This window comes from Lutra lutra, chromosome 6 (genome assembly GCF_902655055.1).
Source record: "Lutra lutra chromosome 6, mLutLut1.2, whole genome shotgun sequence".
NCBI lineage: Eukaryota > Metazoa > Chordata > Mammalia > Carnivora > Mustelidae > Lutra > Lutra lutra.
In genome coordinates this window covers 107,818,912-107,838,833 of record NC_062283.1, presented here as the reverse complement: position 1 = coordinate 107,838,833, position 19,922 = coordinate 107,818,912, and the positions used below count along the sequence as shown (strand labels likewise).

Sequence of the window (19,922 nt, the reverse complement as noted above, 5' to 3'; positions counted from 1 at the left end):
AATCCTGAGTTGACCACCTATCACCGTAAGGTTTGCTGGGCCCCCGATACTATCCATTTATCTTTGCTCTATTCCAGAGCCTTCAAAGGAAGTATGTTTAAAAGTACTGGAGTTGAATCAAAAAACCAACTATCCAAAGGCAGGGCTTCACCATGGGATATGGCTTCATACCTAAGAGGACGGCTGTTATGTAAAAAAAGCAAAAACAAAAACAAAACCCGAAAATAAGTGTTAACAAGGATGTACAGAAACTGGCACCCTCGTGTGTCGCTGGTGGGTATGTAAAGTGGTGCAGCAGCTACCAACGGCCGTACAGCAGCTCCCCCCCCCCAAGTTTCAACATGGAAAACCTCACAATCCAGCAATTCTGCCTCTGGGAATATTCCCCCAAAGGATCGAAAGCCAAGACTCCAGCAGGTATCTGTACACCGAGGTCCATGGCAACATTACTCCCGACAGCTGGAAGCTAGAAGCCACCCAAATACAGAGCGGCAGGTGAATGGATAAACAAAATACAGTATGTACACAGAGTTGAATAGTATTGAGCCTGAAAAAGAAATTCCAACACCGGCTACGACATGGATGAACTCCAAAACATGGCACTGTGGGAAATAAGCCAGACACACAACAGATACTGCACGACTGCCCTTTTGTGAGGCGCCTAGAGTCCTTGCATCCACAGAGACAGAAGGCAGAACGGTGGCTGCCGAGGGCTGGGAGAAGCAGGGAATGGGAAGTTTTCAGTTGAGGGGATACAGAGTTTCAGCTTGGGACGATGAAAATGTTCTGGGGACAGATTGTGGTGATGGTTGCACAACAACGTGAGTGTTATGTTATATACATTTTACCAAAATTTTTATAAAAGTTCTAAAACCTTTCTTAATTAGAAAATAATAAGAAATCAGCACTTCCCACCCAGGGTACTTGAGGGAAGTGTAAGTGAGAGCTCCCCAGAACAAAAGACCCTCCCTTGGGAACATGCAGGCACCCTTGCCTGGCAAGTCCTTCCTCTGTGGCTGACCTTCAAGTTGTATTCAGCTCTGCTCTTCTCTAGAGACCCTGCAGTGAGACTCCTTTCCATGTAAAAGGAACATTCTGTCTGGGCTGTGGGGATCCTCCTTCTCCCTGCCTGAGAGAGCCCTGGGCAGCTGCAAGAAAACCGGTGCTTCCCTCCAACAGTCCCGGAAATGCACTGACTGCTTCCCACCCTCTCCCCCAGACCCCTTTCACCTTCTGCTGTTCCTGTCATTAGCCAACCTCATTTCAGCAAAAGGACAATATAAGTTACCACTCCAGAGCTTCCAGAGCATTTTTCGCATTTAAAGTTACAAAGAGAGGGTGCCTGGGTGGCTCAGTTGGTTAAGCAGCTGGCTCTTGATTTTGGCTCAGGTCCTAACCTCAGGAATGTGAGTTCAAGCCCCCTCATGGGCTCCACACTCAGTGAGGCCTCTGCTCTGATTCTCTCCCTTTGCCTCTGCCTTTCCCCCCAGCTCACACCCAGGCACTCTCTCCCTCTCTCAAATGAATATATATATATATATATATATATATATATATATTTTTTTTTTTTTAATAAAGCCACGAAGAGAACCACAAAGAAGTACACAAAGAAGTACTCTCCTAACACTAGCTCTAGTCTCTGAGGAATATTAACTGGAGACCAGTCAGAATTCATGGACCTGGGAAACAAGACTGCCGACATTTTTATTTTACCAAATAAGGAAATTTTTGAAAATAGCTATTACTAACAATTAGCATCCTAGAAACAAAAGGTCATTTGAGGCACCTTCCAAGGGAAGAAAGAATCTCACAGGAAAGGTAGCCCTCTGTGAGAAAGGAAGGCTGACAGTCTGACCAACATTGTCATAGCAAGCAGATATGTTTTCATGGTTGGGCATTACACCACCTCTGTCCAGTGTGTCCATGTGACACCTGCCTGAAACAGCTTACATATTCATCCGTTCTGAAAGCAAAGGAAAGGACTGAAAGAGACATGGTGAGATTTTTTTTCTACAGAAGCTATAATTCTGTAACTTAACACCAAGTTGCTTTCCATTTGCAACACAAAGTCAATGATGTGTGTCTATTTGTAAAAACCGTGTGTGTGTGTGGTGTGTGTGTGTACATGAGTGTGTGTATATACAGTGCAACATGGATATGTGCTGTCACAGGCTGAACCGTGTCCCCCTAAAATTTGCATGTTGTAGCCCTACCCCCCATACCTCAGAATGTGGCCCTAGTTGAAAACAGGGTCTTTAAAAAAGTAGGTTCAAATGAAGCCATTAGGGTGGGTCCTAATCCAGTCTGACTGGGGTTCTTACAAGAAGTGATAAGGACACGCAGAGAGACACCAAGACCACCTGGGCACAGAGGGACAACCATGTGAAGGAAGCAGCAAGAGGATGGCCACCTCCAAGGGAAAAGGTCTAAAACATATCCTTCTCCTAGTTCACAGAGAAAACCACCCCTGGACTTCCAGTCTCCAGAACTGTAAGCAAATAAATTTCTGTCACTTCAGCCACTCAGTCTTTGGTATTTTATTATGACAGCCCTAGCGAACTAATACAGCTTTCATTAATTAGATACACTGTCCTAGAAAGTCCATTAAAAATGACTTACATAATACCAACCGCTTCTACTACAACTAAACAACAAATATATTTCCAGAAAAAAAACCATTTTCAAAATGTCATAACTCTATCCCACTGCAAGCCATCTTCACCAAATACATTTATGACATTCCCATCAGCATGTCCTTCAAGGAGAAAGAGCACGAGTCTTGTACATGGTAAAATTAGTATGGGTCAATTCAGACCAATGAGGGTATTTTAAACACAATGAGCTCAACAATGAAAGATGTAGGCGACTTTGAAAAGTCAAAGCCTGTGCCCTCAAAGAATCTGGGCTGGTCTTCAAAACTAAACTCTCCTCTGTTGAATGTCACCCCTTCAGATCCACACATGTAGAGGTTAAGGTGCAACACAGAAGCCTGATGACATGGGTAGACAACAGGTGAACAGCTCAGCATGACAGGGAGGCCCCTGATAGCACAGGAGCCAGGTGGAGGAGGGCTCAAAGACAGTCAGTCCTCTGAGCCTTTGCCCACTCTATTCCACCTGAAAGCCTGGACTGCCATCTACCCCTACCTGGGATTCCTGCCAACCTCTGAGAACAGAGTTCAGTCACCACTTCCCCCCGCCCCCAGTCCTGCCCAAGCCCAAGAGGACTGTGCCCCTTCCTTCAAATCCCATCACATGGATTACCCGCATCTATCACTTTAATAAGGACAGTATAAATCAGTCTCCCTCAGGATCAGACTTTGCCTCTCGCTGAACTCTCATGCTGATTTATAGAGCTGCTATTATAAAACATCACAGCCAGGTGAATCACCATCTTAACCATGGTAGGGAAACAACCCCCCTCTCCATTTCAATTAGTGGAATTTTGGGAACACTTGGCATCATAGGGCTAAGCAGAATGAGATTGGCCATATCGTAAATCACTGTGAGGGTGATCTGGCACACAAGCCGACTTTGCATTTATTGCTCATGCTGTCTCCAGACAGCACACACTGTTCTTTACAGCTCTGAGCTGAATCATTCTTCTAACAACACAAGCCAAAAGAGAAGGACCAGGTATTTCAATCTCTGTTCCACAGAAAAGGAAATGTAGACTAAAGCAGTGTTTATTTAAGGCCCCCAGACAGGGCCACAGGAAAGGTACATTTGCTAATGACTGTCTTCTCCTCAGTCTGGGATTCTGACACTCAGCGGTGCGTCATTTCTAGTTTCTCCACCTGCCCCACCCACTGCCAACCTCGTGCCATCCCTGATGATAAACAAATCACAGTCTGGTAGAGCAAGGCCAGCCAGGCTCCAGGCTGCCCAGGCCTCCTCATCTGCAGGGAGGGGCCGGTCAGGAGAGAGCCAGAGGGAGCCCAGCATAGGGAGGGAGGGTCAGAAAGTAGGTTCCCCGGCGCCTGGGTGGCTCAGTGGGTTAAGCCGCTGCCTTCAGCTCAGGTCATGATCTCGGGGTCCTGGGATCGAGTCCCGCATCGGGCTCTCTGCTCAGCAGGGAGCCTGCTTCCCTCTCTCTCTCTCTCTCTGCCTGCCTCTCCATCTACTTGTGATCTCTCTCTGTCAAATAAATAAAATCTTAAAAAAAAAAAAAAAGAAAGAAAGTAGGTTCCCCACTCTGGCTGCCTAGAGATGCTGGGGATGTCAGCCCCCCAAGTCCTGGGACATACCTGGCTCATCCTCCTGGAGCATCAGTTTGGAAGAGAACTTGAAAGATGATTTTTTTTTTTATATTAAGTTCAGAGATATTATAGAGTAAACTGCAAATATCAAATGAATGTGCAAGATAAACACAGACTTGCTTCTGGCAGCCTTGGCCTCTGCTTCTCCCAGAAATATGGGTTAACCATACTCTCCGGTAGAGATAATTTTTTTTTAAAGATTTTATTTATTTATTTGACAGAGAGAGAGACAGCAAGAGAGGGAACACAAGCAGGGGGAGTAGGAGAAGCAGGCTTCCTGCTGAGCAGGGAGCTGTACCCCAGGACCCTGGGATCATGACCTGAGCTGAAGACAGATGCTTAATGACTGAGTCACCCAGGCACCCCTCCTGTTGAGGTAATTTAATGGAGATTTTAGGGGAGCACTGGTAGGAATATGTATCGATTTATGTGATAAAATTTCCAAATCTTTAGATCTCATCTGTTGTTTCTTCTTCTTCTTCTTCTTCTTCTTGATCCACACAAGAGAATTATATTTGGGGGAAAATCTGCACAAAGGTTTACAGAACGATGGGTGCTGTATACACCCACATACCCTCACTTTTCTCCAAGTTTTCTTTCTTGACCAACTAGGCAACTGTAGAGCTGACCCGTAGGAAGAAACTCCCTCAGCCCTGCCCCACCTTTGCCTTTAATTGTTGTTTTTGCTGTTACTGAGGACATAAGGAACACAAAGACATCTTCGAGGAGAATAATTATTTGAAGCTTATAAATTATTTTCAGTTGAAGGGTTATGAAATTGGCTAATGTTCTCTAGTCAGATGAACATCTCATAGATCTTGGTAACAGAGACTCAAGCAACAATTCAACACAGACTTTAACATCCATAATTTCAGCATTTCATAAAAAGATGCTCAACTTCTGCTCTTTTATTTCACCTCTCGGCAACACCATAACAGATAGAAGAATCACATTTGCAAGGAAGGAGAAGCCAAAATGCATACTTTCCTCTCTTTCTAATGGGACTAAGCATCTCTTATTCTCCAAACAAGAAGAAAAATCACTTTGTACCCCGATATAAGCCAAAAATAACACGACCATCCTGTCTGAAAGTTGGTCCCCCAAAGTAATAAAACCTTGAATGTGTCCCATAAGCCTGGACTCCCCAAGAAAAAAACAATTTTTTTCCTGATTGTTTGCTATGGAATGTCTGAAGATAAGTCATGACTTCAGAGAATACAAAGATCATATGTGAAAGTTGCCTTCAACCATGAAAAGTAGACTAATGGACACTTGAGAACTCTGATAATCTTATGAGGTATTTTCTTTCAAGTATTTATTGTTTTTATCTGATGAGCCAATCTTCTGAAGCCTGACTCCCTTGCACTCTGGGCAAGTAAACATTTTCTTTCCTTTCCTAAATGCTCCCACTTCTAAGTCTGAAGTCCATGCAACCTCAAGGAAACAGACCATTACTCTTTACTATTCCAACCCAAGCACATACAGTCCATACTCTGAGTGGGCACAACTGTGGAACCTGATCAAATGTCCATTTTATTCTTGTCTCCTATCGCCCTTTAAATGGATTCAGTGAATACATCCTCCCTGTCCTCAGACGAACACTTGGGTAGATCCCATGACTTTGCTGCTCAAGCAACCACTTTAAAGTCCCAAAAGAATTCTAATGTGCAACCTGGAAATTAAAGAAACTCCAACCAGGTTATAACATTAAATGTCCTGCTCTGTGCAGCTAGGTCCTTCTGCACGCTGCTCTCCTGTAGAGATTGGTGGAAGCATGACCTCTTTTATTTTTCTCTACTTTATGTCCAACTGCTGGCCAGTTTCTCACCCCAACAAGATCAAAGAAGGAGGACAGGACTGTGTTAACTGTCTTCACACACTCTATTTATGGGAGTTTTCATGATACTCATTTTCCTTCAGCTGCCTGCTCACTCTGACCTCAGCCTCTGGATTTCTGGAAACTCTAGCTGCTGGAAACCTGGGCTGAATTTACAGTGTCTCCAGGCCAGGCCTCTTTCCCACATGGTCCTACCTGGTCCCCAGGAAATCCTCTGGCATCTTTCGCCCTACCAAACTCTGAGAAGGCTGGTGATCCTACGACCCAGGCTACCATATGAGCACCAAATGCAGGAAATACATGTACAGTTGAACTAGTGGTTTCTCAAAAGGCCCCCTCACTAGGTTTGGGATGAAGGAAATGATCTTTCTGAATAAATCTCTTTAACACAGCCCCCTCTCTTAATCCTCATATTCCTGAAGTGGTCAGTGGGGTTTGTGAGTTAAAGAAAAATTCTCAAATATCTACATTAAAGTTTCTACTTGGTGGTCTAGCACTTTCCTTTGGAATTTCACAGAACTTTCATGTGTGGCTCAGTCAAAACTTAAATTCAGTATCCTATTTACATCCACACACGTAAAAGTGTTTAGGATGGACTAGTAATTTCCAATTATCTCAAAGTTCATTTTACTGTTATATAGCTAATAAAACTGAGGAATATGAACACTGAAAGGGGCATTCAGAGATATAAAAGTCAACACTCCAGTCACTGGTGGAGAATCCTCTCCCAGTCCTGACACAAGATCACCCAATACTGGCTTGATCTGACACTGGGAACATACCTACTTCCTCTACCTCAGATATCTGAGGACTGGCCTTATAACCAGCCAAGGCTCCTCTCTCTGGCAGGTTAAACACTCATTGTTCCTCATATGACCTAGTCTTCAGACCCTCATCATCCAGGTCACCTTCCTCTGGATGCTGCAAAGTCAGTTTCTGTCCTCTAGTAAGGGGCCACCAGAAGGGGACATCATGTGGAGGGACTCTAGGCTCCCCTGACCCAGTCGCCTTAGGTTTGGTTAGATGGTAGTGGTTAAGGGCCCAGGTTCTAATCCCTGCTCTACTATTTACTGGCTATGTAATCTTAGGCAAATTACTTAATCCTTCTGTGCTTCAGCCTCCTTATCTGTAATGAGAATGCTTATAATTGTTTCCTCTACTTCATGGGGTTGATACAGGGATTGAGATAAAATTGTGAAACACTCATACCTGTGCTTGGCACATAATAAGCTCCATACAAATGTCTATGAACAAAGGTCTGTCCTTGGGCTGCCTGGGTGGTTCAGTCGCTAAGCCTCTGCCTTTGGCTCAAGTCATAATCCCAGGGTCCTGGCATCAAGCCCCGTCCAGTTCCCCACGGAACAGGAAGACTGCTTCTGTGTCTACCACTCCCCCTGCTTGTGTTCCCTCTCTCACTGTCTCTCTCTCTCTCTCTGTCAAATAAATAAATTAAATCTTAAAAAAAAAAAAAGTCTGTCCTTGTCAGCTCAACCCAAGTTTGGTCCAGTGACTGAATTATCTGTATGTCCCTAGCTTTGGGAAGCCCTGTTTGTAAAATGTAAAATAGTAACAGCAACCTAGCTGTGAGAAGTAAAGGACACTGTGCATTAGAAAGCACTTAGCCAAGTCATTATCACACTGAAGACATTAAAAGGTCAAGAATAAGCATTCTCGGGGCGCCTGGGTGGCTCAGTGGGTTAAGCCGCTGCCTTCAGCTCAGGTCATGATCTCGGGGTCCTGGGATCGAGTCCCGCATCGGGCTCTCTGCTCAGCAGGGAGCCTGCTTCTCTCTCTCTCTCTCTGCCTGCCTCTCTGTCTACTTGTGATCTCTCTCTGTCAAATAAATAAATAAAATCTTAAAAAAAAAAAAAAAGAATAAGCATTCTCCAGAAGAGATCACATATTAGTTTACAAAATCAGACTCAACAAATAAAAGGAGATTGAAGTCATACTATGTACCTTTTCTGACCACAGCACTATGAAACTTGAAGTCAACCATGAGAAAAAAAATCTGGAAAGACCACAAACATATGGAGGTTAAATAACACGCTACTAAATAATGAATGGGCCAAACCAGGACATAAAAGAAGAAATTTTAAAAACTATATGGAAATAAATGAAAATGAAAACACAGTGGTCCAAAACCTTTGGGATGCAGCAAAAGCCATACTAGGAGGGAAGTTTATAGCAAAACAGGTCTACCTTATGAAGCAAGAAAAATCTCAAATAAAAATTGAAACTTACACCTCCAGGAGCTAGAAAAAGAACAAAAAATGAAGCTGAAAGCCAGCAAAAAGAAGGAAATAATAAAGGTTATAGCAGAAATAAATGATATAGAAACTAAAAAGACAAATAGAACAAATCAATGAAATCACGAACTGGTTCTTTGAAAAAAGAAAACCAAATTAATAAAACTGTAGCTAGATTATGCAAGAAAAAAAGAAAAAACTCAAATAAATAAAATTACAAATAAGAGGAGAAATAACCAACACCACAGAAATATAAACAGTTATGAGAATACTATGAAGAACTATATGCCAACAAATTGGACAACCTAGAAGAAATGGACAAGTTCCTTTCTTTTATTAATGTGATGAGTCATGTTGATTGATTTGTGTAAATTGAAACCGAAACAGGAAGAAAAAGAAAATGGAAGAAAAGGAAAAGAAAAAGAAAAAGAAAACTTGAACAGACTGATAACCAGCAAAATTGAATCAGTAGCCAAAAAACTCCCAACAAACAAAAGTCTAGGGCCAGATGGCTTCACATGTGAATTCTATCAAACACTTAAAGACAAGTTAATACCTATTCTTCTCTAACTATTCCAGAAAATAGAAATGGAAGGAAAACTTCCAATTTATTCTATGAGGTCAGCATTCCCCTGATACCAAAACCAGATAAAGACACCACAAAAAAAGAGAACTATAGGCCAATATTTCTGATGATCATAGATGCAAAAATCTTCAACAAAATACTTAGCAGACTAAATCTAATGATACATTTAAAAAAATGAAACATAATCAAGTAGGATTTATTCTTGGCCTGCAAGAGTGGTTCAATTTACACAAATCAATCAACATGACTCATCACATTAATAAAAGAAAGGATAAGAATCATGTGATCATTTCAATAGATGCAGAGAAAACATCTGACAAAGTACAACATTCATTCGTGATAAAAACCCTCAACAAAGTAGATTTAGAAAGAACACACCTCAACATAATAAAGGCCATATATGGAAAAGCCCACAGCTAATATCATCCTAAATGGGGAAAGAGTGAGAGCTTTCCTCTATGATCAGGAACACAGTAGCGGTGTCCACTCTTACCACTTTTATTCAACATAGCTCTGGAAGTCCTCTCCATAGCAATCTGACAACAAGAAGAAATTAAAGGGTATTTTAACTGGCAAGGAAGAAGTTAAAATTTCACTCCTCATAGATGACATGATAGTCTATATAGAAAATCTGATTCTACCAAAAAACTATTAGAACTGATAAATTCAGTGAAGTCATATGATACAAAATCAACGTAACAGAAATCTGTTGTATTTCTATACACAATAATGAAGCAGCAGAAGGAGAAATTAAGAAAACAATCCCATTTACAACTGCACCAAAAGTAAAGAGATAGCCAGGAATGGTATGGTCTAGGAATAAATCTAACCAAAGTGGTAAAAGATCTGTACTCCGAAAACTACAAAACACTGATGAAAGAGATAAAAAATGACTCAAAGAAATAGAAAGACATTCCACGCTCATGGATTGGAAGAACAATTATTGTTAAAACATCTCTACTGCCCAAAGCAATCTACACATTTAATGCAATTCCTATCAAAATACCAACAGCATTTTTCAGAGCTAGAACAATCCTAAAATTTGTACAGAACCACAAGAGACCCTGAATAGCAAAGCAATCTTGAAAAAGAAAGGCAAATCTGGAGGCATCACATCTGGACTTCAAGCTTTATTACAAAGCTGTCATCATCAAGACAGTACGGTACCAGCACAAAAACAGACACATAGATCATTGGAACAGAAGAGAGAACCTAGAAATGGATCCTTAGCTCTATGGTCAACTAATCCTTGACAAAGCAAGAAAGAATATTCAATGGCAAAAAGACAGTCTCTTCAACAAACTGTGCTGGGAAAACTGGACAGCCACATGCATAACAATGAAACTGGACCATTCTCTTTCACCCTGTACAAAAACAAAATCAAAATGGATTACAGACCTAAATGTGAGACCTAAAAACATAAAAATCCTTGAAGGTAGCACAGGCAATCATTTCTCAGACACTGGCTAGAACTAGAGAGTATTATGCTAAGCGAAAATTAGTCAGCAGCCTGAAGCAAGAGAAACAAAAGCAAAAACAAACTATTGGGACTACATCAGAATAAAAAGCTTCTGCACAGGGAAGAAAACAATCAGCAAAGCTAAAAGGCAGCCTATGGAATGGCAGAAGATATTTGCAAATGACATATCTGATAATGGGTTATTATCCAAAAAAATATGAAGAACTTCTATAACTCAATACCCAAAGAACAAATAATCTAATTTTAAAATGTCCAGAAGACGTGAATAGACATTTTTCCAAAGAAGACATACAAGATGGCCGACAAACACATGAGGAGGAGATGCTCCACATCACTCCTCATCAGGGAAATGCAAATTAAAATGACAATGAAATACCACTTCACACCTGTCAGAATTGCAAAAATCAACAACACAAGAAACAAAACAGGTGTTGGTGAGGATATAGAGAAAGGGGAACCCTGTTACACTGCTGGTGGGAATGCAAACTGGTGCAGTTACTCAGAAAAACAGTAAGGAGGTTCCTCAGAAAGTTGAAAATAGATTCTACTAAAATCTAGTAATCGCACTAGTCGGTATTTACCCAAAGAATGCAAAAACATTATTTCAGAGGGGTACATACACCCTGATATTTATAGCGGCATTATCAACAATAGCCGAATTATGGAAAGAGCCCAAATGTCCACACCCACTGACGAACAGAAGAAGTAGTGTATATATACAATGGAATATTACTCAGCCACAAAAAAAAGAATGAAATCTTGGGGAGCCTGGGTGGCTCAGTTGGTTAAGTGTTTCCTTCAGCTCAGGTGGTCCTGGGATCTAGTCCGGATTCAGGCTGCCTGCTCAGGCAGGAGCCTAACTTCTCCCTCTGCCCTCCCCCCGACCCCACTTGTGCCTTCTTTCTCTCAAATAAATAAGAATCTTGAAAAAAAAAAAAAAAAAAGGAATGAAATCTTGTCATTTGCAACGACCTGAATGGAACTAGAGAGTATTATGCTAAGCAAAATAAGTCAGCAGAGAAAGATAAATACCATATGCTTTAACTCATATGTGGAATTTAAGAAACAAATGAGCAAGGGGTTGGGGCAGGAAAGAGAGAGGCAAACCAAGAAAGAGACTCTTGGCTATAGAGAACAAAGGGTGGTTACCAGAGGGGAGGGGTTGGGGACATAGGATTAAGGAGGGCACTTGTGATGAGCACCAAACAGTTGTATGGAATTGCAGAATCACCATATTATACACTTGAAACTAATATTACACTGTATGCTAACTAACTGGAATTAAAATAAAAACTTTAAAAAATAAATAAAAGGTTAAAAATAAAGGATTCAGAGGAATTGTGACTGGCAAAATATCAGGCCTAGAGAAATAGGGAGGAGGAAGCCTACATTTTCTAGAATGCGCAGATGATATAATTTGCACAGTAAAAGGTCACCCCCACCGCGAGCAGAGTGGGGTTAGCCTAGAAGGATCAATGCGGGCAGCCAGGGAGAGGTGTGTACACCCTAACAGAGGCAGTAGCATAAACAACACAGAACAAAACACACTCACATTTCACAAAACAATACTTTCCTTGCATATACAATGCACTCTGATGTTTTCTCCTCTTTTCTATTTAATTTCATGTTGTAAAAAATGCTGGTATAACTCACTACACTCATATTACCCTAACAAGTCATAATCCAAATTGGAAAAACAATGACAGGGCATGCCCCAAACCAAAAACCGGTTAAGTTGCTAGATAAGAGAAAGAAGTTAGTTTGGCATAAACTGTCTTTGCGAATCCTTTCCTAGGTGGTCTCGAGCTTTCTCCTTTAAAAATCTACTCTGGAATGTTGCCAGGTTTCAATGTTTCCCTCTCTGGAAAAGTCAGGTACAGTGCTCCTCTATCAAGCCTGCTGCAAGGTGACTGTGAACACTTTTCACTGCTCTAGGATCCCTGTTATTTGGGCCTTGAGTTATCCAGCCCAGTCTTGGGTTTCAAGACCTCTAACGGGGCTCTGATTTCTTTGCTCCCAGGAAGAAGTAAACTGGGAGCAATTCTGCCTTCTCCTAAACCAACTGATATCATCTTCCATAAACACTGCAGATCATCCTGATCAGAGCCTGACTGCTTGATGTGGGCACCCAGCTCACAGTAGCCTCTCTGTTCTGGACCTTACCTGTAGCAGCCCCAGGCCACTTTCCTGCCTGCATACTTGGCAATGCACTCCAGGTGTACCTAAGGGACACTGGCCTCAGGGTTCTAGTTTCCAGACCCACTACTCCCCACTCTTGACCAGGGGATTCAGTAGAAAAACTTCTCTCATATCTCAACCTAATTTTTTTTCATGTGCAAACTGGCAATACTACCACTTAACCTTTGGGGTTAATTCATGAGGATTTATATAGGGAAGTTCCCTGTTTTCCCTGGAGTAGCATGGACAATTACCCCCCAAGTACCCTTTGCTTTCAGGACACCATACGATGCTTTCTTTTGTCATGAGATTAAATCCTGGGAAATAGCTGGGATTCGTCCTGTCGTCTGAACTGCTCCAGGAACCACAAAGCCTCAAAACAAGTTTCTAATGAGCTAATCTTCGTCTTCCTCAGTTAATTATGCAGAAAGGATGGAAAGGGAGGAAAAACGAAACCGCTCTTTCCCTCTAATCAGTAAAATGACCTGCGGGCAGGCTCCCTAGTGCTAAAGAAATGAATTAACTGTCCAGCCAGGGTTGATTCCGGAACCCTGCCCACTGCTGGGGGCGTGCACCGCGGGCCAGCAAACCGCGCATTTTCCCTGGATTCGCAGGGTCCTGGACCCCAGAAGAGCTCTCCGTTGTAGGGCACAGCGGTGCCAGGCAGGCCAGGACCCGGACTCGGAAAGTTTTCTCATGGGCGGGAGAAGGTGTTCCACCGCCCTCCCAACGCAGAGGAGGAAACCCGCCCAAGCCCTGAGCCCCGAGCTCCACGCCTCCGCCTTTACGGAAGGCTTCCAGCCGGCCACTCATGTCCGTGGGCTTCGGCAAGGTCTTCAACTTGGGTGCGCTCCACGGGGTCTCACTCTTCCTCCCGGCACGCTCAAGCCCCAGTTATCCCATTCCCGCTCCCCACTCCCAAACACCCCTCACCCCACCCCCAACTGAAAAACCACCGCCACCCCATGAGCCCGACTGCCTTCTCCCCAGCCTCCCGACACCCTGCCGCGACTCGGCATGGCCCCGGGCGCCCAGTCCCGCCCGCGGTTACCGGCTGGCGCTCCCCGGCCCGCGGACACCGCTCCTCCGAGGTGCGTGAGTGTCGCCACTGCCTCCACCTCCTCCGGCGCCCGGGGCCTCCGCGTGTCGCTTCTGGCGCGGCGGTGCGACGGGGACGCGCGCTCCCGACCTGCAGCCCCGGCGGCAAGGGGCGCGGGGGGCCGCCTCCAGAGCCCGGGGCCGCCGAGGCCAAGAGGAGGCGAGCTTTGCCCAGCCCTGCCCGGCTCACACTAACCCCTCACTATCTGGATAAGAGCTTTCCGCAGGGGAGAAAGAAAAGAAATCAGAGAATACTTGACCCTCCCCAGCTCTGCAGTGGGTCCCTCAGACCAGTTTTGACTAATGAGTTGAGCAAGAAGGAGTGAGTGGGGCAGCACGAATGAGATTTATGAGAGATCCTCAGCGTTGAGTTCAAGTCCATTAAGACCGAGATCCTCCATCATGAGCTACTAAAATTACCTCAATTTCATTTCTGCCTTCTGCTTGCAGGTCTGGGTGCCAACGGACAGTCTAAATGTCCCCCAAGCAGGGCCCCAAAAGGATAGGACTGGACTGAGAGTAGTTTCAAGTTAGCAGACTGGCTCACTCCTCCAGTAAATATTTACGGAGACCGTAGTCCATGCCAGACACTGATCTGGGCGTTAGGGATACTGCCTCCTGGACCTTATAATTCCAGTAAAGAGACACTCAGTAAACATAAATGCATGAAATAGGTAGCATGTGCAGTAGCAATAAGAGCTATAGCAAAAAAAATAACTCAGGAAGGGCATAAATAATGGGGGGGCAGTTTTAATTAGGGGGTGAGAGGTGGCCCCAAACTGAAGGTGGCCCTTGAGTAAAGAACTGAAGCTGGGAGAGGAAGCGTGCTGGCATATGGGGAGAAAGCCTGTGCTCTGCTCCTCGCCCCAAGATGTTCTTTATGGTGTAAGGCATTTCTTACACTACTCGCACACACCACAGCTTACAAATGAGGACTCTGTAGCTTAGGGAGGTTAAGTGAATGGCCTGAGGTCACAAATTAGTAAATGGAGGAACTCAGGAAGCTTGGTGCCCCCTAGAACCATGGTTTAAGGAGGCCCACAGTGCAGTGGGGAAAATGCACCATGAGCAGCCCGCATGCCGTCTGGTGGCGGTGGGATTAACTCCATCTCTCCATGTCCGGGAAGATTTCTGATTTCACTGATTTTCTTAAGTGGCTAGTTTCATTATTACATGTAATATGAAACATTCTGCACAGCACCTTTACAGCTGTGTGTACAATCCTCCCCCTCATCCGCAGGCAGTTTAATTCTCAATGACATAATGTGACCATCTGGGATGAGAGTTCCTGAGTCCTTCCCTAACTCCTTGCATTGCTTCCAGTGGCATGTGCCTGTTTATGTGGCCGCAATCCATCACACCTGCCTGGGAGCCTGCTCTGCATGCCATGAAGCCACCAGAGAGCAGGGTAGCAGAGGCAAGAGTGCCAACCAGCAGTCAGAATCTGATGGCCTCTTTGAGGCTGAGTGCCAGTGGCTCATAAGGCAGAAAGCAAGGGCACATTGTCCTATCAGTTTCAGGGGCTGGGACCGCGGCATCCAGCTTGAGCATCACCATCAATAGGGCAGGTGAGCTCCCCATTTCTCTCCCAGGTACCTCTGCCTTCTCACGTCTGCATCATTCCCTTCTTCCCTCCCCCATGCCAGGAATATCTTCCCAGCTGTCCTTCAAGGTCCGCCCCAAAGGCTACCTGTTTCAGGAAGCCTTCCTCATTGCCCCAGCTACAAATGAACTCTCCTTCTAAACTCTGATCCCTCTCTTAGAGCTTGTCTTTGAGAGTTTCGCTCTTACATATACCCCTCCTGTTCCTCCATAGGCCTGCTTTACATTTAATTTCCCCACACGTCTTTGTATAGTGCCTTGCACCCAGCGGACCTTTGATGAGGATTTTGTTGTTAAATTAATCTATGAAAACTCCATTGCATTGTCTCTTAATTTTGTCTTTTCATTCCAAAATAGCTTTTAAGCAGACAGTAACTGAGTGACAAGACTGAGTTATAGATAGCCGCAGCTGTTGCTTTTCAATACACATTGACAACAGTTTACTTTGAGCTAAATCTCTTTGCACCATTCTGAAGTTTGAAAACCAAGGTTTAAGAGTAATTTCTCCAAGGTCACAATACTAAACACTGCTAGAACCAAGACTTAAACCCAGTACTGTTTGATTCCAAAAGGTATGCTCTCCTCCACGAGCTCATGTAGCTCCTTATTCAGTCATTCATTGGGCTTTTGATCAGCATTTATGGTCTCAACTCTGCAGCAGACATTGTCAAAATAGCAGTGATGCAAACACAGTTCTTGGGGAACTGAAGGGAGGTGGTCCAAAAGAACAAAATTCCAGTTAGAAGTTAAAGAGGCAGGCACTAGGACAGAATATACCACGCAATGACCATGGCTAATATTGTAGGATATGTAGGAAAGTTGCTAAGAGATAAATCCTAGCAGTTCTTGGCACAAGGAAACTTTTGTTCTGTTTTTGCTTTTTCTTTTTATTGTATCCATATGAGAGGATGGATGCTAACTTATTGTAGTAATCACTTCACAATATGTGTAAATCAAACCATTATGATATACACCTTTAACTTACACAGGGATGAAGGTCATTTACATTTCAATAAAACTGGAGGTAAAGACAAGAGTTGTTGCCCTCAAAACTGTTTGCAATCTAGTAGAAGGGAGGAGGAGGTAGGAAATACTCAGGCTTCTGCATTATAAATCTTATAAAAGAGAAGCAGAGAGGCCCTAAAGCTACACTTTGTTTTAGATTAGATAATGACAATAAGGATTCACTGAGAAGATAGAATGTAATTTTGATTCTGAAGGATATAAAGTACTTTATTATAATCATAATGAAGAAGAACATATGGCCAACAGAGTAAAGAACATATGCAAATTATGGAAGCATGGAGGAATAAGGCACATTCAGGGATGACTGCAATGATTTCTGGGGCTACAGCATGATAAGAGCAGCACTGAGAGGAAGCTGGAAATGTAGGCACAGCCTAAATACAAGGAATGCATGGATTGGCTTCATGGAGTCCAGGACACTCTGAAATGTACAAATTCATGGCTGTCTATGTTTGTGAACTTTGCAGCAGAGAGGTTTGATAGCTTTAGTCAAATCCTCCAAGGGGCTGACTGACCCAGGGCCAGGAGGTGAGGAAGTCAGCCACCATCTGGAGCCCAATCCACAGAACATGGGTAACCCCCAAGGGATTGCAACATCAGGATTGGGGGTAGGTGCAAGGCTCACCCCTGCCAAATCACCTCCAGATGTATAGTACATCACTAGCCCTGGGCAAGGATGGCTGAACCCTGACCCCCTTAGCACCTGCACCCAGATCCCCTTCCCAGGACAGAAGAAAGGGGTAGCTGGGAAGTCAACATACCAGAAGTCAGGGAGCTGACAGCTAAGAACATTTACCATGGAGGCAGCAGAAAGCAGGACCACATGAACCAATATTCTAAGCCCTCAGTGCATGCTCCATTGTCCTGCCAGACTTGTGCTCCCACCCCAGCACCCTAAGTTGAAGTCCTAATCCCCAAAACCTCAGAATAAGACAGTATTTGAAGACAGGGCCTTTGAAGACATGATTAAGGTTAAATGAGGTCATATGAGTGTGTCCTTGTAAGAAGAGGTAAAGACACGCAGAGACTTGTGTACACAAAGGGATGATCATGGGAAGAGGTACCAAGGAAGGCCATGTACAAACCAAGGAGAGAGGCCTTAGAGGAAATTAACCTTGCTGGCACCTTGATCTTGGACTTCCAGTCTCCAAAACAATGAAACAATACATTTCTATTGTTTAAGCCATCTAGTCTATGACATTTTGTTATGGCAGCCCTAGAAAACTAATATATTTATAAAACATAAATTCAAATTCAAAGATGAAAGTTTTAAGAAATTCAATATGGTGGCCACAGAACATTAAATCTCAAATGAGGGCTTTCCTAAGCATGGGATCTTGTGCTGTGATCCTGGTCAAAACACCCAAAGCCAGGTTTTAGGAATACAGGAGTGACAATCTATAGACAACTTGGGATCTGGGAGTGGAGAGTGTGACTGAATCTGTGGGAATGGATGTGATTGCTTCCCGGGAACACAAAGTAAAAAGACAAGAGAAGAGAAAGGCTTGATATCAGAAGCTTGGAACACAAACCTGGAAGGAAGACAGAGAAAGAGCAACTAGAGAAATAGATGAACAAGAGAAGATGGAATCTGATAGAGAGATGAGTAATGATGTCAAAGTCTCAAGGTTATATGATTAAGAACTAGAGTCCATTGGTCTTGGCACAGAGATCATGTGGTGGAAACTGAGGTCAGATTTCTGTTGGTTAAGGAGTAAAGATGACAATTATAGGCGATTCCTCTAAGGAGACTGGGGAGAGGCTGGAGGTGGGACTGTTAAGGACCTCTGTGCAAGCATACAAAGACCCAGGGGTTCAAGATTCTAAAATCCAGCTCCATATTCTGTCCCTGCATCAGCCTGCAGGTCAATGGAAGGTCTTCCAGCAGAGGAACCAAACTGCCTCACTGTGAATAATAAAGCTATAGTTGGAGTTTTCCTTGTCTATTTAGTATTGGGGTCCCCTCTGTTGCTCCATGAGAGCAGGAACTGTTCCATCTCCATCAGGCACTCGCGGCAGCTCCTGGCACAGAGTAGGCAAAGCAACATATGCTAAATCAATTAACGGGAAACAGAGTCAAGTGACAAGTTGTGTTTGTTTTGTTTTGTCTTCATTTATTTCTTTGTTTTGGATGAAAAAGTCTTAAACGTATTGATAGATTAACAGCAAGGACCCAGAAGGAAGAGAGAAGTTGAAGACAGGTTTGAGAGAGGAAGGAATTGATGACATAAGATACCAGGGGAATGGAGTAGGAAAATAAATCAACATAAATATGAGAGACCAAAAAAAATTAATCTGATCATCCTTTGGGAAATTCATTTATTCATTCAACGGTGACGACCTTGCTTTATCTTGGACCCTACCAGGGGTGGGGAAATTCGGCGAAGGGGAGGGTGGATACAAAAGAGCTATTCCCTTCCAGCTCTTCAGATCGCAACATCTAGTTAAGAAATTTCTTGTGGAAAAAGATAAACAATGATGTAACACAGCAAGGATGATCCCAAGTGTCGGAGTAATAAACATTTGGAAACAGAATGGACAGAAAGGAAACCTGGAGGCATTAGGAAAATGCACTGCCGAAAAGGAGAGGAGAGGAAAAGGAAGCAGAGAAGGACCAGGGGAAGGTGGCCCTGGCCTGCTGGTAATGGGCTAGCTGGCAGCTTTCAGCATCTAGAAGGCAGGGCTCAGCGTTGTCCCAGGACCTGGGACAGCTCCATTTATTTCCTAGTTAACTAGGACCTGTGCCAATGTACCCAGCCGGAAGCAGTAAAAATCCAGACTTGTCTCAGAGAAGGACATATCCCTAATAGTTAATGTGTCTGGGTGAGGAAAATTTGGCAGTGTTTCAGAGAGTCCAATAATACGGCAAGAACCAACTGAGGAAAATGAAAAAGAAAAATAGACAGTGTTCTCAGATGTTAAAATATATAACACAGTTACCTCTCTAACTTAATTGTTTTCTTCAAAGAACAGGGTAATCCATCATCAACCCACTAGGAAGGCAAAATCTCTCACACACACACACACACACACACACACACATGCACACACACACACAGGCACTGGTACTCCACCATGCAAAGTTACCCAAGGGAGCAGCAAGCACAACTCACTTCTATGATACAGTTGCTCAATTAAATTTCAGAAAATAAATAGAATAGTGAGTGTTTAGAAATGCAGAGACTTCTAGGATGTGAGGAATGCAGGCTGTAGTTGGTCGTCGTGACTGTCTCCCAAGTCATTTAATAGTGGTAGCTCTTCCCCTCATTTCCTAGATGATTTGAGAATTGTCACCTTTCTTTTACTCTGCATGAATTGTGTTTTATTGCCTTATCTTGGCTTTATGCTTTTGTTATTTTTTAAATAGCACAATTACGCCTGAATGTATGTAACATGCGTGACCAACTACAGCCTGCACTCCTCACATCCTTACCAACCGTGTCCTTCTACTCCATGGAATAAACATACACCAGAGAAGGTCATACACACATGTACCTGGACGGGGCCCCTTGTCCCGGTAGCCATCACATTCCTTCCTGAACAGTGTGCCCACATTTGCTTGGAGCTTCCCTCTTGCAACTAATCCTATTGTTTCTCTGGCAGAATTG

The 19,922-nt window shown here is 43.6% G+C and overlaps 1 protein-coding gene across 2 annotated transcripts in view; it reads right to left on the bottom strand.

The window, feature by feature from the left end:
* The window catches only part of MRAP2 (melanocortin 2 receptor accessory protein 2), a 50,880-nt gene extending 36,724 nt beyond the window's left edge, over window positions 1-14,156 (bottom strand). Inside the window, exon 1 of one of the 2 annotated variants that reach the window (XM_047733989.1) lies at window positions 14,107-14,156. In XM_047733989.1, the coding sequence (XP_047589945.1) occupies window positions 14,107-14,117 (11 nt within the window). In that variant the 5' untranslated portion in view covers window positions 14,118-14,156. Of the gene's footprint in view, window positions 1-13,639; window positions 13,770-14,106 lie in introns of those variants that run through there. The other variant, XM_047733990.1, reaches the window with a different exon arrangement.
* Window positions 14,157-19,922: the final 5,766 nt, after the last annotated feature.